We start from the raw sequence: 24,807 nt of genomic DNA, 5'->3' as shown, positions 1-24,807 counted from the left end.
AATGTGTATGGGGTGATTAGGGTGTGCCCAGGCACACCAGGCACACCCTGTGCTTGCAAAAATGCATTTTTTTTTTCATTTTCCTTGCATGTGATTGGGTATTCTTTGCAAAGTGAAGGTTTACCTAATTTATTACTGGAGCAACTGCACTTTACAAAGAGCACAGCCTATTTCCCATTAGTAAATCAACTCCAATGTAACTGAGGACAAAGAGCACAAGAAAGTATAAGCTCACAATATTTCTGGCAGGACCAAGAGGTTTTTTTTTTTTCACCTTTTGAACATTGTATAACAAAACTCTTTTAATGGTATCTTTAATAGGCCAAAAGGAAGCAAGTAATAGAAGTTAATTGTTAGGGATTACATATGCTTAAAATCATGCACAGATTGTCAGTAGGAAGACTACAGGGATCAGGAGGTGGGAGGTCTCAGGCAGGGGTTTCCTGCATCAAGAAGGTCACAGAACTCCAGATGGCATTTAACCACTTGCCGACCGCTGCACGCCGATATACGTCGGCACAATGGCAGAGGTGGGCAAATAGGCGTACCTGTACGCTCCCTTTAAGAGGCGGGGATAGCAGCGTGGCCGTTCCCACGGGACCAGCAGACTCGATGTCCGCCGGTCTCCCGGCAATCGTGTCACGGATCCGCAGAAGGGGGAAGTGCCTATGTAAACAAGGCATTTCACCGTTCTGGCTTGTGACATGCGAAGAGGGGACAAGTAGGGTGGGTCTTTAATTGAAGCACATGAAAGCGAAGGATTAGTAATTAAGTGGAACAAAGGAATTTATTGATATTACAGTGTAAATGTACATAGAATGTTGATACATGATAACAGCGCTAATAAGGTGATAACAAAAGTGTCTTGAATCATAACCACTGATGTCAATGATAAAAAAGTTAGGCATGATAGTAAACAATAGACAATAAAATGGTAACAAGATCTCAATTAAGAGCATGGTAAATTCCATGGTAAATTCCAAACTTCCACAAGAACATGATTAGATAAAATCATAATTATAAGGTAAAACCATGCAGGATCTATGGCCTCACTAAACCTGTAGAGGTAATTGTATAGAAACTTGAACCAGGTGTGAATAGATGGAAGCACGGCATCATGTAGCTCTACGCGTTTCGTGGCTGATACACCACTTGTCAGGAGCATGCGCGTGGTAGTCTAAGATAATATTGATATAAAGATGATCAGTGGTCATTATACCATAGATAGGGGTGGGGTGACACCACCAGCAGCACATAAGTGCATACTTACTAATTGAGGTCCGCAAGCTATTGGTGCGGCGATGAGGCGCCAAGGCATCCGGAAAAGCCTCCACCCGGAGCCGCAGTGGACGGCCCAATGGCAGGCAACCCACATAGGCCGTCAATAGGGCGGGCGTGGAACCACGAGGATTCACTGTGAACAAGTGAAAGTAAATGAATAGGAGTGGAGGAGTGGCAACAGTGACAGAGTGGGGATGGGGGGAAGAAAGGGGGGAAAAAAGAAAGAGAAGCCATGCCAAAATGAGAGATGAAATGGGAGATGAATTAAGACCGGTAGCTGGGCTGCCAGAAAGAAAAATAATAAAGAACCAAAGTGCAAAAGATAGTGAGGGTGAGAAACACGAAACCATCCATGGAAGTGTGCATATTCAAGTATGCCAGTGTAGGAAGGAACCCTACCGGGCCACAATTTCATTTTATGTCCCATAGGGATGGAAATACATAACCTTACCAGGTTTAGGCTTCCTGAAAGTCCCTAAAAATCCCCTTTCTTTCAATCAACATAATCTAGGGATGGAAGCACATGTATTAAGCCCCATTGCAATTATCTTTATTACACTTCTTGCAATCAATGATCCTATGTTTAGCCTCCCCCTGTGCTTTATTTATATATTTCCTGTAATTTGTTATCCATAGTATTTTTGTTAGTCACCATATCTTTAATATTATCCTATTTGTATATTATTATTTGAGCGCTGGCACTGGTGTGAGCGGTGTGGCGTCCGCACTCCTCCTCCGGGGGCCGTGACGTGCATCGCGGGCTTCCGCCCTCCCCTTGCTCCCTCTGATGCCCGGTGGGGGGGGGGTGCTCCGTCATGCGCGTCAACGTTATGCCTCCCATGCAGTGCGTGCGACGCATGTGGCGTCGTCACGTACCTGCTGGTTGATCCCACACTCGTGAGTAACGGGGGAGCTATTGAGGTACCGTTTGGCCGGAGTCTTCCAACCAGTGGCGCCCCTCTCCTCCAATCTATGTCATGCGGCATGACGGTGGTGGGCAGTGCCTTGACGGCACCTATATAGGCGTCTTTTCGGGCAGTCTTGACACTTGAGGCTTCGCGTATACTCCACCTCACATCCAATTTTTCTCTCTTCAACGGGCTCCCTGTCTACACAGGTATATCTGCATGTCTACACTTTTCACTACCACCAACTTTGTTTTTCACTCTCACTATTGTTCTCAGTGGGTTCCTTCCTACACTGGCATACTTGAATGTGCACACTTCCATGGATGGTTTCGTGTTTCTCACCCTCACTATCTTTTACATTTTGGTTCTTTATTATTTTTCTTTCTGGCAGCCCAGCTACTGGTCTTAATTCATCTCCCATTTGATCTCTCATTTTGGCATGGCTTCTCTGCCTTTTCCCCCCATCCTCACTCTCAGTCACTGTTGCCACTCCTCCACTCCTATTAATTTACTTTCACTTGTTCACAGTGAATCCTCGTGGTTCCACGCCCGCCCTATTGATGGCCTATGTGGGTTGCCTGCCGTTGGGCCGTCCACTGCGGCTCCCGGTGGAGGCTTTTCCAGATGTCTTGGCGCCTCAACGCCACACCAATAGCTTGCGGACCTCAATTGGTAAGTATGCATTTATGTGCTGCTGGTGATGTCACCCCACCCCTATCTATGGTATAATGACCACTGATCATCTTTATATCAATTTTATCTTAGACTACCACGCGCATGCTCCTGACAAGTGGCGTATAGGTAAAGTTGATCCAGGGAAAATCCGATTGCCTCTCTGGGATCAGGAAGGAATTTTTTCCCCTGCTGTAGCAAATTGGAGCATGCTCTGCTGGGGTTTTTTGCCTTCCTCTGGATCAACTGTGGGTATAGTATTGGGTATATTGGATTGTACGTTTTGTTTTTTTTTATGGTTGGACTGGATGGACTTGTGTCTTTTTTCAACCTGACTAACTATGTAACTATGTAACTATGTATCAGCCACAAAACGCGTAGAGCTACATGATGCCATGCTTCCATCTATTCACACCTGGTTCAAGTTTCTATACAATTATTACCTCTACAGGTTCAGTGAGGCCATAGGTCCTGCAGGTTTTACCTTATAATTATGATTTTATCTAATCATGTTCTTGTGGAACTTTGGAATTTACCATGGAATTTATCATGCTCTAAATTGAGATCTTGTTACCATATTATTGTCTATTGTTTACTATCATGCCTAACTTTTTTTATCTTTGACATCAGTGGTTATGATTCAAGACACTTTTGTCATCACCTTATTGGTGCTGTTATCATGTATCAACATTCTATGTACATTTACACTGTAATATGAATAAATTCCTTTGTTCCACTTAATTACTAATCCTTCGCTTTCATGTGCTTCAATTAAATTCCCATCCTCCTTATCCCCTCTTCGCTTGACTCAATAGGGATGGAAATGTGTGACCCTACCGGGCCACAATTTCATTTAAAGTCCCATAGGGATGGAAATAAATAACCTTACCAGGTTTAGGCTTCCTGAAAGTCCCTAAAAATCCCCTTTATTTCAATCTGGCTTGTGACATGACAAAGATCACTGCTCCCTGTCATCAGGAGCAGCGACTGCTGTCATGTCAGTGGTAGCCCCTCCCTCCCACAGTTAGTATCACTCCCTACGACACACTTAACCCCTTCATCGCCCTCTAGTGGTTAACCCCTTCCCTGCCAGTGTCATTTACACAGTAAGGGCATTTTTATAGCACCGATCGCTGTATAAATGACAATGGTCTCAAAATAGTGTCAAAAGTGTCCAATGTGTCCGCCATAATGTCACAGTCCCGATAAAAATCGCAGATCGCTGCCATTACTAAAAAAAAAAAAAAATTTATTTAAAAAATGCCATAAAACTATCCCCTATTTTGTAGACGCTATAACTTTTGCGCAAACCAATCAATATACGCCTATTGCAAATTTTTTTTACCAAAAATATGTAAAGAATACATATCTGCCTAAACTGAGGAAAAAAATTGTTTTTTTATATTTTTGAGGGATATTTTTATAGCAAAAAGTAGAAAATAATGCGTTTTTTTCAAAATTGTCGCTCTTTTTTTGTTTATAGCGCAAAAAAAACCCAAAACAAACGCAGAGGTGATCAAATACCGGCAAAAGAAAGCTCTATTTGTGGGGAAAAAAAAGGACGTCAAGTTTGTTTGGGTGGAATGTCGCACGACCGCGCAATTGTCAGTTAAAGCGACGCAGTGCCGAATCCCAAAAAGTGCTCTGGTCAGAAAGGGGTTAAAATGTTCTGGGGCTGAAGTGGTTAATATCCACGTATAAAGGGGACAGGTTATATTCCATACAAGGGTCAGCTTCTGACAGCCACATGTCTCACCTTGGGTGGCTCAGTTGTCATCTTGATGCTGGCCTGTAGAATGGAGATGGGGAACTCGGGGTGTGGGCTGGAGCTCAGCCACAGTCTGAAGCTTGGGTGTGGATTTTCCACCTGCAGCTGCTCCACCAACTTGTCCAGCTGCGGCATCCAGGAAAGAGAGAGGTGACAATTGGCTAGGAACACCCACTGACCTGAAAACACAGAATGGGTCACTATAGAGCAACTCCAGTGTAATGGGGAAAAAGGACAAGGAGGAGCTTAAATCATTAAATGCATACAATGAAAGCTAAACTCCAGATGATTCATATTTCTGTCTATCCAGTCCCGAGATTTACACAGCTCTACACATCAGCAGAGCCAGGTTGTTGTCTTAACTTTTCTCCACTACAATTGGTCACCTCCCCCGCCCGCCCCCATCCTGTGATTGGACGGTGATGGAGCAACAGCAGTTTACTGTCTCTCCTCCTGTTTACGTGTTCCTTATTATCACATGTGCATGCAGCTCACCTGACTCCTAGTGCTGATGGGAACTCTTAATGCGTCAACATACCAAGACATTTTGGACAATTTCATGCTCCCAACTTTGTGGGAACAGTTTGGGGATGGTCCCTTCCTGTTCCAACATGACTGCGCACCAGTGTACAAAGCAAGGTCCATAAAGACATGGATGAGTGAGTTTGGGGTGGAGGAACTTGACTGGCCTGCGCAGAGTCCTGACCTCAACCTGATAGAACACCTTTGGGATGAATTAGAGCAGAGACTGCGAGCCATGCCTTCTCGTCCAACATCAGCGCCTGACCTCACAAATGCGCTTCTAGAAGAATGGTCAAACATTCCCATAGACACACTCCTAAACCTTGGGGACAACAAAATCCATGTTTTTTTTCCGACGGACGTTGGCTCAAACTTGTCTTGCATACACACGGTCACACAAATCTTGTCGGAAATTCCGAACGTCAAGAACGCGGTGATGTACAACACGTACGGCAAGCCGAGAAAAATTAGGTTCAACAGCCAGTGCGGCTCTTCTGCTTGATTCCGAGTATGCGTGGAATTTTGTGCGTCGGAACTGTGTACACACGCTCGGAATTTCCAACAACAGATTTTGTTGTCGGAAAATTTGAGATCCAGATCTCAAATTTTGTTTGTCGGAAATTCCGACGGAAAATGTCCGATGGAGCCTACACATGATCAGAATATCCAACAAGCTCCTATCGAACATTTCCCGTCGGAAAATCCGACCGTGTCTACGGGGCATAAGACTGGGATGCCATTTAAGTTCATGTGTGTGTAAAGGCAGACGTCTCAATACTTTTGGTAATATAGTGTATGTCCGCATTGATTTGTTAAATCTGCTTTGAGTCAGCTTAATTGGGCACTATGTGGACCAATTATGTATCTTTATAAATGTGGAATATGAAATATATAAATGGCCCACGCAGAAAAATCCAGAGGAACCTGTTCACCACAAATGACACAAAGAAAAAAAGATTGAAATATTATGCTGTAAAAAGAGTTCTTTACTGTAAGAGCCAGGGTCGCTGATAGGGGGTTACAAGCAGTACTCAAGCAGTAGTCCTCAGAAGTGGGACCCAGCAGGGGCTGCTTGTCATGTAGGATGTATTGGGCCACATGGTTTCTAAATGGCAGCCCTGCCAGCTGCAGGTAGAGTGAGGCACCAAGTATACCCTTGCCATGCTGCCAGATCTTCCCCTGCACACACAGCTTTGCCAAGGACTCTAAAAATCAGATGGAGCTGAGCATTGCCTGGAGAGCAACTGAGCCCAGCATCCTGCAGCTCCCTATCCTCTTGCCCGTTGCTTCTTGTCTGATTGCACAGGAAAGGCTTTCCCCTACAACTATTCAGTGATTGTAGTCATTTAGATATTAGTGTCTGGGCTTTCATTATTGCCACAGCCCAGTTGGCACATTGGGGGGTAAACTGCACACAGGGACTACTTATATGTTTGGAAAAAAAGAAGGTCAGCTGAATGACTGATAGAAGCATGGCTTGTGATGTTAAAATAATAAGTAGTCTGGATAAGAGAATCCCAAGTGTCATTCTGGTGTGGTCCTGTGATTTTGCAATAAATACATTTCAGAAGACAGGAGAATGAATGATGGGGTTGGTGGGGGATTGGGGGGGGGGGGGGTCGAGGGCAGGTAGGTAGGCTGTATAGCAGGGGTCTCAAACTGGTGGCCCTCCAGCTGTTGCAGAACTACAAGTCCCATGAGGCTTTGCAAGGCTGACAGTTACATGCATAACTCCCATAGTCAGAGGCACGATGGGACTTGTAGCTGGAGGGCTGCCAGTTTGAGACCCCTGCTTTATAGGAACCCATAATTTCTGATGGCTGCCCTGGTAACAGCAAACAAAACTATACATAAAAAAGCAATAAAAAAATAAGATTGATAATATTACTAATTAACCACTAGATGGCATTAGAGATCACAGAATGGATGTCTGAATATAACCAAATCATTCCCCCCAACTTCACACACTGGAAGGTGTTACTTTCTTAATTAAATGCACACAGAGATACATAGATGACACCTCACTGATATACGTGTGAAGAATAATTACTATCGTCAATTCATTCAATTATTATTATATAATTACAGTGATAATTAAAATGATAAAAATAGGACTTTTTGACTTGCCTGTGAAATCCTTTTCATGGAGTAGAATACAGGATCTCCAGTCTTTCCATGTGTTTTATGCAGCTACCTTCAGGTGATCGGACACAAGTAAAATAAAGCTGCAGGGCTGTCCCCTTCAACTCTCAGCTAGCAGGGCCGGGACAAGGGGTGGGCAGGAGGGGAAGCTGCCATGGGCATCATGTGAGGTGGGGGTGACAACAGCACAAGGAGATTGGGGGAGGGGGTTTGTGCTGGAATGGGGAATTTGGGGGGTGGCAGCGGTTAAGTATTGCTCTAGAAGGGGAAATTTGTGCTAAGAGTGGTGATTTAGGGGGATTTGGGTTGGGAGGGGGGTGCGGGGAACAAGATTTGTTCCAAGAGGGGGGATCTGAGGGGAATTTGTGCTGGGAGGGGGAAATCTGAGGTGTGTGGGGGGGGGATTAGGGGAAGAGGATTTGTGCTAGGAGGGGTGCTCAGTGTTTTTGTTGGGGGGATTTTTGCTGACACATAGGGGTTGATTTACGAAGGGCAAATAAACTGTGCATAGTTGCTCCAGAGCTTAGTAAATGAGCGGAAGCTCTGCTGACTTCCATCATCCAATCATGTACAAGGAAAAATGCTGTCCATTCATTATGCCTGTGATTGAGTATTCTTTGCAGAGTGAAGCTTTACTTCATTACTAAGTTCTGGAGCAACTGCACAGTTTATTTGCCTTTAGTAAATCAACTTCATAATGCTCATACATCTTGGGGGGTGGGCAGTTTGGCATGTTGGCCCTGGGCTCTAGATGACCTGGCACTGCCAACTAGCCTTAGTTTTGTAGCAAGAAATAGGGAGATTATAAAGGAAAAGAGGATGGTGGCCTCTGTTCTCTACTGTACACCAAGAAAAGGATTTTTCAGATAATTCAAAAATCCTTTTCTGTAAACCATGCAGTACAGGGCACAGAGTCTTTAATCTTAACCGCAGGATGTCCCAAAGCAGTCCTACTGAGCAACATAGCAAACAAATGCTAACAGGCTCATAAAACAAACAGGTCAAGAAAGGGCTTGGTGGAACTCAGAGAGCAGCTTGCAGCACCTCACACCTGTAACTGGCTTCAGATGAGGCCTGAAAATCCACCCGGAAAAATGTAATTGTGTGAACGGAATACCAGATGGCAGCCTTGAAACCTGGGAAACTGATGGCTGATGCTGAAAAGCCCTACAGGCTCGAATTATGACTTGTCTCATCCACCACAATGGTGAAGTGAAAGGCAGCCCCCTAAGAAATCCTGCAATAAAGACAAAAAAATGAATCTGATTGCCGAAAAAAGACTGTAGTCAAGAGGCAGGCTCTCACAGCGTGTAACATGTAGAAACAGCGGAGTGAAAAAACCTTGGGATGTTTCAGATCAGGGCAAAAAGTAGGAAGAACAATATCCTGGTTGAGGTGGAAGGGGGAAACCACCTTACAGAGAAATGATGCCTAATGGGGCGTACACACGGTCGGACTTTTCAGCTACAAAAGTCCGACAGCCTGTCCGACAGACTTTCGACGGACTTTCGACGGACTTGCGGCGGACTTTCTAACGAACAGACTTGCCTACACACGATCACACAAAAGTCCGTCGAATTCTTACGTGATGACGTACACCGGACTAAAATAAGGAAGTTGATAGCCAGTAGCCAATAGCTGCCCTAGCGTGGGTTTTTGTCCGTCAGACTAGCATACAGACGAGCGGATTTTTCGACCGGACTCGAGTCCGTCGGAAAGATTTGAAGCATGTTTCAAATCTAAAGTCCGTCGGATTTGAGGCTGAAAAAGTCCGTTGAAAGTCCGGAGAAGCCCACACACGATCGGATTACCAGCCAGCTTTAGTCCGTCAGCGTCCGTTGGACTTTTGTAGACGAAAAGTCCGACCGTGTGTACGCGGCATTAGGCCTCAAGACAGCCTTGTGCTTGTCTAATGCCCTGCACACACGATCGGACTTTCCAACAACAAAACCGTAGAATTTTGTTCGAAGGGTGTTGGCTCCAATTTGTCTTGCATACACACGGTCACACAAATGTTGGCCAACAATTACAAACGTAGTGACGTACAAGACCTATGGCGAGCCAATAAAAAGGAAGTTCAATAGTCATGTGATATTTCCATTACGAACGCAAGTTTTACAAGACGGAGCCCTTCCGGCTCGTCCTTGATTCCGAGCATGCATGTTTGTATTTGGACTTTTGTCCGATGGACTTGTGTATACAGGATCGGAAAGTCCGACAACAGACATTTGTTGGCGGAAAATTTGAGAACATGCTAGCCAACATTTGTTGGCGCAAGGTCGGACAACAATTGTCCAATGGAGCATACACACGGTTGGACTTGCCGTCAACAAGCTCACATCCAACATTTCCCGTTGCAAAATCTGATCGTGTGTACGCAGCATAACACTAGGAAAGGCTCTTTATAGAATAAAGACGCAACCTCAGAGACCAGCCATACAGAAGTTATAGCAATGAGAAAAAAACATCTTGTGTGCGAGGTCAGACAATTAAATATCTTGAATGGGTTTCAAAGGTGTTCTCTGAAAGACTCTAGTGTCCCCCGAAGACGTGCATTGGCACGAAACGCTGGAGGATCTTTACGTGCTGACGTCACACCGTCGCTTCCAGTTTTGCGGGATTGGCGGACATCTTAGCAAGTGCTGTCCTCATACTGAGACTTGTTATTTGGCTGTGATGGAGAACTTTGCTCTGTGATTTTAATGGATGGATGATTTTACATTTTATGAATAAATTACTACACTATATACCATTTCTTTGGCTTCATGTGGTGAGCCAACAGTACAAAAAAGTAAGTTGAGCTGGGAAATTTCTTTGGTTTTGTTTTTCATATGGTCAGCGTTCCTCCCAGCCTCGTTCTGTTGGTGGTGTGGTGGCCCCCTGCTGGAGAGAGTACCATAACAAAGGGTTGTTTCCCACATCTGAAGCCTTTTGTTTATCCAGGCGCTGTTTACTGCTTATTCTATGCAGCTTTAAATCAAGTGAGTGTGCAGAGGTGGCACTGGCGGAAGACTTATACACCGGTGATTACTATAATTGTCACTTACTGTTGTGAAGACTCACTTTAATGGTGGACTGTTGGTTGATGCACTTTTTTCTCATATATACTGACACTCTCAACCTTGTGGACTTTTTGAATGGTGCACTTTATATTTATTATATTAAAAATGTATATATATTAATTTGTGTCATTGTTATTTATTTATTGGCGCTGCACATTTTATGTGTTTGTCCTCTGAAGGTCCAAGAAAACCAGGTTAAATGTACGGGGGGGGGGGGAGTAGGTGCAACACCCTGCAAAAAGGCCTTTACTAATCAACAAGAGGTCAATGGTTTCTGAAACAGAATGGACAGGTTTGTTGATTATAGTCAAGGCCAAATGCTGGACCAGTCCAGACTGGAGATAGGACAGGATGTGCACCATGGAGTAATTCCTATGAAGGAATTTTATAGCTTCGCCTCACACAAGTAGACCTTCCAGGTGCGATTCTAAACTTTGCTAGAAGTTTCCTTCAGGAGGGTAGGGATGACCCAATACATTAGGCCCCATTTTCTCAGGACCTGGGCTCCAACAGCTATGCAGGTAAAGCCAGCAACCAAGAAGCAGGATGGTGGACTGGCACTTGGGACTGAAGGTCCAGACAACTTAAAGGGCCCACAAAGAGTCTGCTAGGAATCTACGTATATCCTAGTACCATACTTCTGGGCCAGTTCAGTGCAATAAGAGTCAACAGAATGCCCTTCATCTCAATCTAGCACAATAGACGATGGAGGAGCTGTAGAGAAAGAAAAGGCGTAGCTCAGGTTAAACTGATCTTACTGAGTCACCAGACCATCTACTGAGAAGGCCCAAGCATCCCTGGATGTGAAGACACACCTGCCCAGTTTATTGTTGAATCTGGATGCTGACATCTCTCAGGGAGGACAGAGTAATAATCAAGTCTGCTTCAGTTTGAGCGGTACAGCTTCAGGTGCTTCCTTGATGGCATTATCCAACTAGATTGTGGTCAGGAGGCCTTGCAGCAGAGAGGCCCAGAGTTGAAGTGACAACCCGAGTCAGGTTCAGCGACAACTTTGGAGGTTCAGGATCCATCCAAATACCTGCAAAGTCTGCACTGTTTGTTAGATATTGGCTGACAGGGCTGGGTGGACTGGTTCTTTAACAGGAGATCATCCAGGTCTCCGACTACACGAGTATACATGGGTATACATGAAAGCTTGTTGGCATCCCACTACACTCCCTGAGAGTACAGCAGAGCTAGGACTAGGGAAAGCATCTTGGTGGAGACCTAGAGGGCCTTGGATAGGCCAGAGGGAAGAGTGACAAACTGATATGCTGTGTGCCCACAGCAAAACGCATATAGCCTTGATGGGGAGGAAAGTTGGGAATGTGTAAGTATACATCCTTGATATCACGGGAGGCAAGAAGTTCCCTTGGTAGAAGGGAGGCAATGACCGACCTGGCAAATTCCTTACACAACTTTTGAGAGTTTTTGTGTCCAAAACATCTGGAACTGGGGTGGCAACCCCTTGTGGGAGAAGCTGGCGAATAGCAGTGTAGAGATCTGCCAGATGTATACGTGGAAGATGGCTAATTTGAAAGTAAAAAGTAGAGAGGAGGCAAAGTCCAAAACTCTAGTTTGTAGGCTCTGGAAGTAATGATCTGGACCCAAACATTTGAGATTTCTTGAGACCAGATGGCCAAGGAGGCCGATAGATTTCCCCCCCACACTAATAAGTGGGGCACACTTTATTGGAAAAAGAGCTTGGACCTAGATTAGGCTGGTTTGGAGGTTCACGTCTTCTGGCGCAAGGGTGCTCCAAATTTGGACTTGAATTTGGGCTTGAGGCCATCTGAGAGGGGGAAAAAAAAAGTTTTCCCAGTCTCAGCAGCATAAGTTTTTTTTTTTTTCTGGGGGAGGACAGTACTCTTACCCCCAGTGATTTCCTTGATGTACTTAATTAGGTAGTACTAAATTGGCGTTCCCCATCAAGAGACGCTTCCTGTGCGGGAGTTCCGCCAAACTAAATTCGAGCCACGAGATCCTTCACATGTAAATGGTAAGGAGGCTCATAATTGATTTCTAGCAAAGAGTATCTGGTAAGCTGTCTATGCATACTTTAAGGCTAGAGAAAAGAAGTTTCGGTAGCGGTTAACAGATGAGGCCATAAAAATGCTGGAAGCATCATTTTTGGGATGATTCTGATCAGAAGAATGAGCTAAAAAGACAATTTTTAGAAGCTCAGTTTTGTTTCTACAGTCATCAACGATAAATGATCAAGAGTAATGCTCAATCACCACAGCTTGTTGTGATAAATCATTAAGAGTAGTGATCAATCACTAAACAGATAGATCAAATCACTTCCTAAAGTGCAAGTTACATTAGCAACAACAGTAAGGTTGGTAGTAAGTTATTTCAGTACAGTTATCCATTAAATGCTGGCACCCCCAAAGTCTTAAGCTGACTGTTTGAGATCCACAGAGATCTTCACTATGCTGCACAGCTTCTCTATGAAACTACCCTGGCTTCTCTATTTATCCATATTGGAAAGTTGTCAACCGAGCCAAGCCAACAGTCTATGGTCATAAAAGAAGTAGAACCAGGCCTAAAGACTTTACCTGTCCTGTCCAGGAGGCCACACAGCAAATGGGTAAGAGGAGCACTTGAGGGAGGTGGGGTTGCTGACGACCAACATTAAAAGGGCAGTTGTACTCAAGTACCCCTAAAGGGTTCCCTTGGTCTGAGCCCAAGAAGGGGTAGTCTATCTGGCCAGACAGAGGAAAAAGGCTGAAGACAAGACCTGGTAATTCAGTGGTATGTGTTTGCTATCATCCACCTACTGTATGAAACACTCTACTTCTGTTTGTAGTGATAGGTTCCCTGCACTCACACAACTATGGCTTTCACTATAAGAACCTTTTGTATAATCTCTGCCCCTTTCCCTCAGACTCTTGTGTGTTATGTGGTGGGATGTAGCAGATCTGAGCCTCACCTTCCTTCACTCCTTCTTTGATCATGCAAGTAGCGATGGGTGCTTGGCCTTGTCCCAGGGACAGAGTCTGGAAACGCTGCGACATGTGGCACTGCTCAGCTAGTTGTTGAAGAGCACCCGTGGGATCCACGCCTGGGGAGAGAACAAATACCAGTGGAGAACGAGGGAGGGAGTCATCAACCACCTGAAAGAAAAGAGAGGAGGCCAGCTTATGTTATGGACACCAGAACAACTGATTTAGCTCAGCCTACTCAAAAATGATATTTCAGTTATACAGTAGGTGGAGAATGTGGGCTAAGTCAGCTCTTGGCTTATAAATCTTAGATACTCCAACAGTGAGATCTCTGTGCCAAAATTCTCAACTCTGTTCCTTTTCTCCTCAGCAAGCAAAGGATTGTATACAGCAGGATGTACCACAAAGCAATATTGAGTGTTACATTTGATTTTTCAAAAAAACCTTAAGCCCTCCCCCTGCTCACCGCTCTCATGTCCAGCACGGGTGGTTCTGTGAATTTTGATCCCAGGTTGTTGATGATGAAGGCGGTGACGCAGAAAGCCACCCTATCCTGGCGCAGCGAGCGTACAATCAGCATCCGCTGCACCTCACTGCAGGCATTTTCCCATTCCCCTGCAAAACAAACAGCAGGTTGACCAACTGCTAATGACGTGGCAGTTAGAAAAAGTAAGCAAGGTTATATCCTGAATCCACTGTAATAAGTCAGACCCAAACTGGTCACTGTACATTACATATGGGAAGAATGTTTTTTTTTGTGTCATTTTAAAATGAACCTGTGCTTTGGTCATGCAGGGCCATAAAACAGGTTCATTCTAATGACCACTCCACCAGCTGCATGTACTCCCTTTTCTACCCTGTAGCTCCATTCATCTGGGGAAGAGAAGTTACATACCCGGGAGTTATAGGTATTATCATAGATGCAAGTGTCCTGGATTTTCTGGGACAGGGCTGTATCTGGAACCTCTGTCCCAATAATTCTGTGTCCTGGGATCACAGCATCCCTGGCCTGGGCAGCAACTCAAAAAAGGGTATTAATCAAGGGCTGCCAGTGGGTGGTTCCTGCATATTTAGAGGCGGAGCAATACCTAATAGTGGGCATGGTCTCGGTGTGACTGTCTATAAAGTGGGTGTTTCAGGTGTAGGCAGTGGGTTGGGGTGGCAATGTCCTGAGGACTGGGATTAATATGTTGGTAAGCATGGTTATAGAGGAGCTTGTGGCTTAATCCCCACTCTTCCTCTTATACGTCAGTGCAGAAGCTTGATAATTGACTGTTAGCACCATTCCTTAAAGATGCTGTCCTTCCACATAACAAAATAAAAATAAACTGACCAATGCTGCATTATGTAAGGTACAGTAAGTTGCAGGGACTGCAGCTAAAGAGAGCACAACCCATTACTAGGTGAGAAAGGGCAATTGCATTTTACGACTGCATGGTTTAGATTTCCTTTCATTAAGACTTCATTCTCACTTCTAGAAGTAACACAAATATCTGAATAATATAAAGTTGAAAAAGATAGAGAACTGCAAATATTTTTCACAGCACTGTACTTCATCAGCTTACCCAAAACAATTTTTAATTTTCTCCTTGTCATGTTGCCTATATCATTATCAGTTGCAGTTCAATATTGATAAACAGTGGCGCTATAATGGGTACCAGTAACACATTATAATGGGTACCAGTAACACGGGTTCAGTGCAGCACCCATTGCCGTACCTGGCAGGCAAGCACTTTCAGGCTCAGGACTGGTATACCACTGGTTCCAGTCACATGGGTACTGCTCAAAAGAGTTCATGATGCCGTGGAAGTTGGTCAGTTTGTCAAGTTCTGTTATGTTGTCCCAGTTGGCATCGGACAGCCAGCCTGGGCACGGATTATCCATTTGTTCTTCTCGATCCAGCACCTGTGATTGAAACACATACCATCAGTCAAACCCTATGGCATTTACTATCCTATCACTGGAGACAAATTAACACCAACAAAATTGGTATATGGGACAGGGCAAGGCAAAGAACATCTGCTTTTCATTGGATAAGATCATTGCATCACTGCTCTGCTTTTCCACCTTGTCCAATCACAGAATGCCTTGCATTCAATGAGAAAAATGCCAGGTGTTCTCTGAATGGCACCCATCCCATCTCCTGTCTGCTCAAGTCACTTCCTCGCTCTCTGGATATCTGAATCTGCAGTGTTGCCTTCATCCAATCAGCCACAGAGTAACCTATGAAAACTGCTAAGTATTTTTATAGCACTTTCTAGAGATTCTGCAACTGGCGAGTTGTCACCACATTACAAATGGTGCCTCTGGGGTACCCACCACGCCTCCACGCAGGAAGAAATTATATTCATCCATATTGAGTTTTCCTTCCACCTCCAGGATCTTGGCACACATCTGGAAACTGAAGAGGAGCTTGTGCCTTTCAAACAGAGCCCGACACGTGTACCTGGCAAGATAAGGAACAACATCAATATAATGTCTCCTAAATGACCTTATCATGCAGCATGCTCAATGGACTATACTACACACTTTTGGAACATGTGTGAGATATTAAAGGAAATGTATTAGTACCGTTTATATATTTTTAAAATCAAATTATACTTTTTTTTTTTTTTACTTGCTTGAATACTTGCCCTTTTTACTTTCTACTATCACCTTGCCAAGTATGGACAATTATGGAGCCTTTTTTTTCAAAGAGGTTAGTTAAAGTCTCATCCCACCCAGATATTTTGGTTAGGGGTAGAGTCTGGACTGTGGGCTGCTTAAACGTCTTGTGGACTCCACTAGCAAGATGTCTCTGTTATCATTCCTGGCAGTGAATGAAGGTTCCCTTTGACTTTGCCATGGAATAATGTTGGTCCTGGGTTTATGGCACCCCCCCAGATAAGTTCTCACCTGTAGACTGCGTATGTGTGGTACTCATTGAGGTTGGCGATTCTCTCGTCCAGGTTCAAGTTGCGTTTGCTTTTGTCGATACACAGGTGAAAAAGGTCAATATAGGAGTCCAGAGAGAACTGGTACATAGGGTCAATCCTCCCGAGGTCATTCAGGACAAAGAAAAGGAGTGAAGCCCGCTGGGCACAAGGACGGTATGCCTAGGATGAAAGGATGGAGATAACTGGATGATGAGATGTAAAGGTGGGTTAGTAGAAGGAGCAGTACTTTGCACAGTACTCCCAACAGGTGGCGCTGTTCCATTACAGAAATAACATGGGTGACTCCTACACCTACAGTGATAATACATGAGACTTTTTCAGCTGGGATACATGTACTCTTGTGTGTGCTCTGATGGGTTAGACGGGTACCTAGGAGATGGACATGAGCTCTGTATAAAAGTTTAAAGCAGCTTTTCCAAATCTTTTTCCCAAAATGGTCTGTGATATATTAAAGTGTATGTAAACCCTGACAATTAGCTCATTTGATCTGTTAAATATACTATTCAAAGTGTTTTCTAAGGAAACCCAGTATGTGAGCTGCTCAGGCTTGGGAGGGTCCACTCGGTGTCCACTGCTGTGAGTGCTGGCTTGGGAGGGAGCTTGTCCTGACTTCTACCGTCACTGAGTATTGAAGAAAACACTCCCCGTGATTAAGCTCAGAGGGGCGGAGTGAAATGCGTCGGAGACGTGGCCTGGTTGGAGCCCAGGCTTAGGTTGCCATACATTCAAGATTTATGGGATCGTTTTTGATGTGCAGCTATAAGGAGATTTTCTTCAATACTCATTGAAAGTGTTTTATTTTATCTGTTCAATAAGAGAAAAAAAAACACCCGTTGATCCTGACAGAAGTGCAGCATTGTCCTGTGCACTCTGCAGTCTTACTTCAAACAATGTTTTTAGAAAAGTGTGTTAGGACTACAGAGCACCCCTTCTCCGTATTGTAGGTGGGAGGTGCTCTGTAGTCCTTAGAAACCTCCTGTCCTAGAGTGACAACATTTGTCCTACACAGATACAATACGGTGAGTGAGCATTGTCACCATAGAACAGGAAGTGTGTTACTGGATGGATCACCAGTTAAAAATAAAAGGAAAAAGACCCGAAAGATGAAAACTACTGCAGCCACTTCATCTAAGGATTGGTAAGCTAATGTTTTTTTATCTGTATATGGAATGGAATGTGTCATTTTACTATGATGTCTTTTTCAATTCAAAGCTTTGTAATGCATCAAAACTGAAAACAAATTACTTGTTAAAAAAAAAAAAAACTGGCAAGCTGCAACATTTTACAATTTATGTTCTTGGGTTTACATACACTGTAAAGCAGAACTATACTATTTTTTGAGTAGGAAATACAGTGAAACTTTGGTTACCAAGTAACGCGGTTAATGAGCATTTTGAAAGATGAGCAACTTTTTTTAAAAAATCCTGACTCGGTTTGCGAGTGTTGTCTCACAAAACGAGCAGAATTCAAGCTAATGTGGTGTGCAGTACTTCAGTTGGCCAGAGGTTCGGGGGCGCCAGTGACACTCGGAATGGTTCGGAGCCGTTTGGAAATACTTGGAATCACTCGGAAATACTCAGAAATACTCAGTTCCCGAGTGTTTCCGAGCCTTTCCGAGGATTTCCGAGTTCAGCCGAGCTGTCCCCGAATATTTCCGAGGCTCTCCGGCGCCCCCCAACTCTGGCCACATGCGGTATTGCATGCAATAGAAGTCAATGCAGAACTAATTATCTTTGTTTCCATTGATTCCTATGGGGAAACTCGCTTTGATATGCGAGTGCTTCCGATTACAAGCATTCTCCTGGAATGGATTATGCTCGTAATCCAAGGTTCCACTGTAGTTAGATTTTGGTGCAAAAAAATTGGTGTGGTCTTTTTGGCATAACCTTTCAAGCACCATTAAAAAGAACAACTCTATAATATATAGATACCTTTAAACTTAAGCAGGCCATACACGGTCGAATTTCGAACAAATTTTCTTTTCAAAATCAGAAAGTTCATTTTTTTTTGTGATCCGATGGTGCCACCATTGATTTTCAAAATTCGGCCGACCAAGCCTTCAATTTCACCGCATGTTGCTACAGAAAAGAATTTTCTTGGCCGGGAATCTTCTTTTCTCTCCGTAAATTTTCTTTTCTTATTACATTTCTCGCACGATTCTCCCATAATTGATTAGAAAATCGTTTGTTTTTCTAAAAATTTCCAACATGTCCAATTCCTCAAATCTGATTGCCGCACGAAAATCGGCCGTTGTTGCAGCCCACTAATGGTGCGAAATACATACGAAAATTCTTTCATACGATTTTCTAAAGAAAATTCTTATGAAATTCGAACTGTGTATGGCCGGCATAAAAGTAGTTATACACACTTACATGAATCCTCAGGTGATAAACAGAGATGAAACAAATCCCCTACATAAGTTGAACCTGTTTATCTGTAGTTTTCTTTCTACATCCGTTCAAAATGGAGATATTATAAAGCTTGTCAGAGTTCAGAAAAAAGAGCTGAGGCTGTCAATCAGCTGGAGGTCCCTCCCCTGCCACCATTTTTCTCTTGGTGTCAGGAAAACCAGGGGCAGAGCAGACAGCGGTGGCTGACAGTCCTCAGCTCTCTGCTCAGGGAGCTCTGAGAACTGAGCAATCGGCGGTGTTTGATCGCTCGGTTCTCAGCCTTAGAGCCTTTGGGGGACAGATGCTGCATCCACCTAGGTAAGTGTTAGGGTTGTCCCAATACCGATACTAGAATCGGTATCGGCACCGATACCGAGCATTTGCCCAAGTACTTGTACTCGGGCAAATGCTCCAGATGCTTCCCCCGATACCTAGAAGACAGCTGTGATCGCCGCGTGGGGGAGTTACAAGATTCTCCCCCAGCGGCTTTAGTGACATACGGCTGTGATCGGTCACCGCTGACTGTCCCCTGCATCCTCCTCCATGCCCCCTCCGTTCCCCTGTCCCCCTCCGCTGTCTCCCTCCGTTCCGCCGTTCCTCTCTCCTTCTCTGTGCCTCTCCGCTGTCCCCCTCCGTTCCCCTCTCCTTCTCTGTCCACCTCCGCTGTCCCCTCCGTTCTGCTGTGCCTCTCCGCTGTCCCCCTCAGTTCCTCTCTCCTTCTCTGTGCCTCTCCGCTGTCCCCCTCCATTCCTCTCTCCTTCTCTGTGCCTCTCCGCTGTCCCCCTCCGTTCCGCCGTTCCCCTCTCCTTCTCTGTCCCCTCCGTTCTGCTGTCCCCCTCTCCTTCTCTGTCCCCTCCGTTGTGCTGTCCTCCTCCTCCTCCTTCGTGAATGGATAGAGTCAGCTGACTCTGTCCATTCACATAACTGAAACATTGTAATCTCCTGTGATTACGATGTGTCAGTTTATGAATGGAGAGGAGCCGCTGTCTTCTCTCCATTCATTTTCAGTGCAGCTGAGGCTGCAGAGAAAGGGACTGGGGAATCTCTATCCTCGGTCTCTTTCTCTGTCTCAAGGGGGGGGATATCAGAGGTCTGTTAAGACCCCTGATATCTCACCAAAGCCCCCCCAACAGGGCTGATTAAAAAAATAACAACAAAAAAAAAAAAAACACACATTGCAATAAAGAATAAAAAAATATTATTGTAAAAAAGAAAAAAATTGTAAATAAAAAAAAAAAAACACACACATACACCGTTCACCCCCCCTGCCCAAAAAAAAGGAAAGCACTGTTAAAAAAAAAAAAAAAAATACACTGTCACATGACATTAAAAAAAAAGTATCGGTAATCGGTATCGGCGAGTACTTGAAAAAAGTATCGGTACTTGTACTCGGTCCTAAAAAAAGTGGTATTGGGACAACCCTAGTAAGTGTGATTCTAAAATAAAACAAATTCCCATACTTCTCTTTTAATGATTACCAGGACAAACAGGGAGGGTGAATCTCCCAATGAAAAAGTATGTAAAAAAAGTTAGACACAGTTTAAAGTGATCCATGCTATTTCTCTTGCTAGTCATCTAATAGTACTTGTGCATAAATATTATTTAAAGTGCTTTTTTCCGCCTTCTCTCTTGTCCCAGCTCTCTAGGTAGCAGCTGTGAAAACTCAGCTATTGGTCTTGGATAGTGGTCACCTCTCACCTCTCTGGCTAAATCTATCTTCTCTTCAGTTTCCTCACTGCTCTCTAACTGCTTGCTCACTTCAGTCGCTGTCACTTTCGATGTCTGCAGAGTGTTTTCTAGTTGCACATCATCCAGAAGAGATCCTGTTGCCTCATTCAGCAGCCTATGAGATCATCACACCCATCAAAAGAAAGATTAGAGGACCAGACTCTTAAATCTATTCTCCAGAAAGACATATCCCGGAGGCTCTGGGACATCAACACTTATTTATTAAAAGTAGTAGGGAGAACTTAATCATCAAGCATGTTCTCTGGCAAGACTCTCCCTAAGTGGGTACCAAGAATGTGACTCAAAACATCAAAATACAGTAGGAACACCAAACCAAATGGTGAAGAGAGTGAACTGCTTTAATGGTTCATAGTATGATCACATAAAACATCAAACATGTTTTGGAGGCAAAACCACTCCTCCTTTATCAGGGTTTAGAAAATGTCTCAGAGTTTAAAGGGGAAGTCCACCCTAACACTAAAATCTCTACATCTACAGGCATCCACAATCTAAGACTAACCTATTTAGCCCTGTAAAGAAGAATTCGGTATACATACCTTTTCTGAAGTCGCTCCAGTCCGGGATCTCCAGCAGTGGAAGCTCTGCAGAGAAGACAGCCGACAACGGATGCAAAATTAATGGGAAGTGACGTCACCAATAGACTTACTATGGGGCTTCCGTTGTCAGCTGCCTCTTCTGCACCTGCCTGCATAACAAAGCAGCCGCTGACAGCTCAGCGTGGGACCAGAGCGGAGCGGCTTCAGGAAAGGTATGTATACCAGGGGTCTTAAACCGGTGGCCCTCCAGCTGTTGCAGAACTACAAGTCCCATCATGACTCTGCCTGATGGAGTCGTGCTTGTAACTGTCAGTCTTGCAATGCCTCATGGGACTTGTAGTTTTGCAACAGCTGGAGGGCTGCCAGCTTGAGACCCTTGATGTATACTGATTTCTTTTTTACAGGGCTAGATACTGCAGGTTAGTCTTAGATCGTGGATAGCTGTAGATGTAGAGATTTTAGTGTTAGGGTGGACTTCCCCTTTAAAGCTGAATTCCAGCTTGCATCAATGTATGCATGTATATGACATATCTGCCCAATACCTGTGGAAGCTGGGAATCACTGTAGTGGCCTCTGCTACTATGGTGATTCTCACTGTCTTCTAGATCTTGTGCTGAGTGGCTGCGCTACCACATAGTTAACACATGGGCCTGCTTGCTTGGCACGGGTGCCATTCAGAGAACACCTTGAGTTTTTCTTAGTGAATGCAGGGTGTTCCCTGATTGAACGAGGTGGAGAAGTGGGGCAACAATGTCACAATCTCTACCTCATCCATTTAAAGAATGCTTTGCATTCATTGAAAAAATTAGAAGGCATTCCCTGAATGGCACCCATGCCAAGCAAGTGACCTCCCTTGACCATAAAACTACAAAAACTTCAGGTGCCGCTCAAGGATCCCATCTCCAGTGGCTCACACAAAAGGGGGGTACCGGCATGGAAAGAGCACATACTGGCTCAATGCATACAGTCATAGGAAGGAAAGAAAAATAATTGCTGCACACCAACAAAACCTAAATGTACTATAAATGAAAGTGGATTCAGCCAGGCTCTGTCTGAGGCACGTCTCTGACATGTTTCACCCCACCCAGGAGGCTTAGTCATGGAAACCTAATGCATCGGGAGCGTGGCTTGGACAGAGCTGGGCTGAATCCACTTTTGTTTATAGTACATTCGGTCTTGTTGAGGGAATTGGGTTTTTTCCTTCCAAATGACCTCATGTGTTCACTATGTAGCAGAGCGCTGCTTGGTACAGGACCCAGAAGATAGTCTACTACAGTGATTCTCCACCTCCAAAGGGAACGGTGAGGTATGGCATATGATGAAACACTTAAATTGGTCCAAGCTGGATCAATATAGGTATACAAAAAGCTAACAAAAACATACTTATGCTGCGTACACACGATCGGACTTTCAGCCAACAAAACCGTGGATTTTTGTTAGACGGATGTTGGCTCCAATTTGTCTTGCATACACACGGTCACACAAATGTTGGCCAACAATTACAAACATGGGAACGCGAAAAAGGAAGTTCAATAGCCAGTGCGGCTCCTTCTGCTCGATTCCGAGCATGTGTGAACTTTTGTGCGACGGACTTGTGTACACACGATCGGACAAAGTTTTGTTGGCAGAAAATTTGAGAACCTGCTATCAAACATTTGTTGGTGTAAAGTCCGACAGCAAACGTTTCGATGGAGCATACACACGGTCGGACTTTCCGACAACAAGCTCACATCCATTTCCGACCATGTGTACGCGGCATTAGAGTCAAGACAAGATCATCCAATGCCTAGGGCAAAGATGCCAAATTGTGCCCCCTCTTCATTTGCAAGCCTATGAGGACACAGGAGAGAGAGAGCACAGCCCGCACCTCCTCTCCTTGCCCCTTCCAGCGCTGGGCTGACAGAGTTAGTGATGCCGCTGTCACCACTCCTGTCAGCCTTATACAAGGAACTACCCCCATCTCTACAATACACGCTCTGCCCAGGGCAACTTCCCCTTCTGCCCACCCCTAGTCCCGGTCGTGCCTGGAGTTCACCTTTGAGTGGACTCAGCCCTTATACCAGCTGCTGCCACCACTGTTATATCAACTCACTGATCTTCCACGATTAAGCAAGATAGATTTTTTTTTTTTTTAGACCTGTAATTTATGTTACTGTGTCCACCTAAACTCCTATAACATTTCTAAGATGAAAAGAAGTGCTTTTTGCCTCTGAGGCTCATTGGTTGTTTTATGTGATCATACTTTGAACCACTAAAGTGATGGGGACTCTTTCACCATTTGGTTTGGTGTTCCTATTGTATTTTGATCATTAAAATGACCCAGTCAGGGTGAAAGAAAATTCTAAGGCTAGGGTCACACAAGAGCATTATTAGCTTCTTTGGTGCATTTTTTTTTCTTATGCCCCGTACACACAATCGGACTTTCCAACAACAAAACTGTGGAATTTTGTATGAAGGTTGTTGGCTCCAACTTGTCTTGCATACACACGGTCACACAAATGTTGGCCAACAATTACGAACGTGGTGACGTACAAGACATACGATGAGCCTAGAAAAAGGAAGTTCAAAAGCCAGTGCGGCTCCTTCTGCTTGATTCTGAGCATGCGTGAACTTTTGTGCATCGGACTTGTGTACACACGATCGGAAATTCTGACAACAAAGTTTTGTTGGCGGAAAATTTGAGAACCTGCTAGCCAACATTTGTTGGTGGAAAGTCCGACAACAAATGTTCAATGTAGAATACACACAGTCTGACTTTCAGCCAACAAGCTCACATCCAACATTTGTTGTCGGAATGTCCGATTGCGTGTACGGGGCATAAGTGTTTGTACATGTGTTTTTTGGGCAGTTTCTTTCTTGAGTATTTTTTGTTTTAGCCAATGGAAAGCTAGTTACTAGGAGACGGAGAGGCAAGAAAACATGCATTATGCACTTTTCAGGCATGTTACATACACTTTCATTGCAGTCTATAGGGACAAAAAAATGTATGACTGTGCCTCAAAGAAGCTGATGTACTTTTTCGAGTGACAAGCTTCAAACAAAACGAAGCTCAGGTGTGAACAGCCAGCCTTGAATATATGAGAATCTTGATGTTAAATGTTAAAGTGCTTCAGAAAACACTCTTCAAAATGCTCAGGTGTGAATGGGGTCTACAAGAAGGTGCCCTACAATAGAAGAGGTATGTATTATACTCACCTCTCTGGCAGCCCATGTCTCCTACCTACATCAGACTTCATCAGATTCTTTAGCATTTGACATTTCCAGGATTCTGGCCTGTTTCCCCCGCCAGGTGCCATGGTTCCTTCCTGTGACCCCTAGGTCACTGCTGAGTCTTTTAGTAACAAAGGGTTCACAGGAATGAACCAGCACACAGTGGGGGACATCCGACACTCCCAAACCAATGTGAAAAACATGAACACAGGGGAAGACAGGAGGCATGGGCCACCAAAATATGACATCTCTTCTATTGCAGGGAACATTGCTTTGATTTTCACACCCTGATAGGGTCACCTTATCGTAGAATTATGTAAACCTGTAAGGCTTATTTTTGCTATCTGTGTCCCATTGGGGAGATTTACATTCACTTCCAGTCCCATAGCCAAACAGGAAATGAGAGAAAATCCCTACAAATTAAGGGAATATCTTAGGGACCTCAAAGTCACCAGAACTAGTGTTCCCATTGGACGATTTCCCCCTGAATTGGATTTGGGGACCTGTGCCCTTCTATGCATGTGAACCCTCAATATTTCCCATAAAATCTGTCATAAAATCATTTACCTAATTTTTAGACTCACATCATACACATTGTATAGTTTAGTTGGCTTCTACCAAAATTTTTAATTGTATAATAATCATAATAATATTAATAGTGTGTGATTTTGGTGGTGGCCTTAGAG

General features: G+C 44.3%; 1 protein-coding gene across 1 annotated transcript in view; it reads right to left on the bottom strand.

Moving 5' to 3' along the window:
- DNAH2 (dynein axonemal heavy chain 2) overlaps positions 1-24,807 on the bottom strand; it is a 391,751-nt gene that overhangs the window by 24,546 nt on the left and 342,398 nt on the right. Inside the window, exons 72-78 of the mRNA XM_073623723.1 lie at positions 20,325-20,469; positions 16,196-16,395; positions 15,620-15,746; positions 15,019-15,205; positions 13,767-13,915; positions 13,288-13,471; positions 4,618-4,808 (exon numbers count right to left, since the gene is read on the bottom strand). Of these exons, the coding sequence (XP_073479824.1) occupies positions 4,618-4,808; positions 13,288-13,471; positions 13,767-13,915; positions 15,019-15,205; positions 15,620-15,746; positions 16,196-16,395; positions 20,325-20,469 (1,183 nt within the window). The remainder of the gene's footprint in view (positions 1-4,617; positions 4,809-13,287; positions 13,472-13,766; positions 13,916-15,018; positions 15,206-15,619; positions 15,747-16,195; positions 16,396-20,324; positions 20,470-24,807) is intronic.

The sequence above is a fragment of the Aquarana catesbeiana genome, linkage group LG03 (assembly GCF_042186555.1).
Source record: "Aquarana catesbeiana isolate 2022-GZ linkage group LG03, ASM4218655v1, whole genome shotgun sequence".
In the NCBI taxonomy this organism is placed as follows: Eukaryota; Metazoa; Chordata; class Amphibia; order Anura; family Ranidae; genus Aquarana; species Aquarana catesbeiana.
Note: the sequence above shows the minus strand (reverse complement) of the source record. Positions and strands in the feature narration are given on the sequence as shown.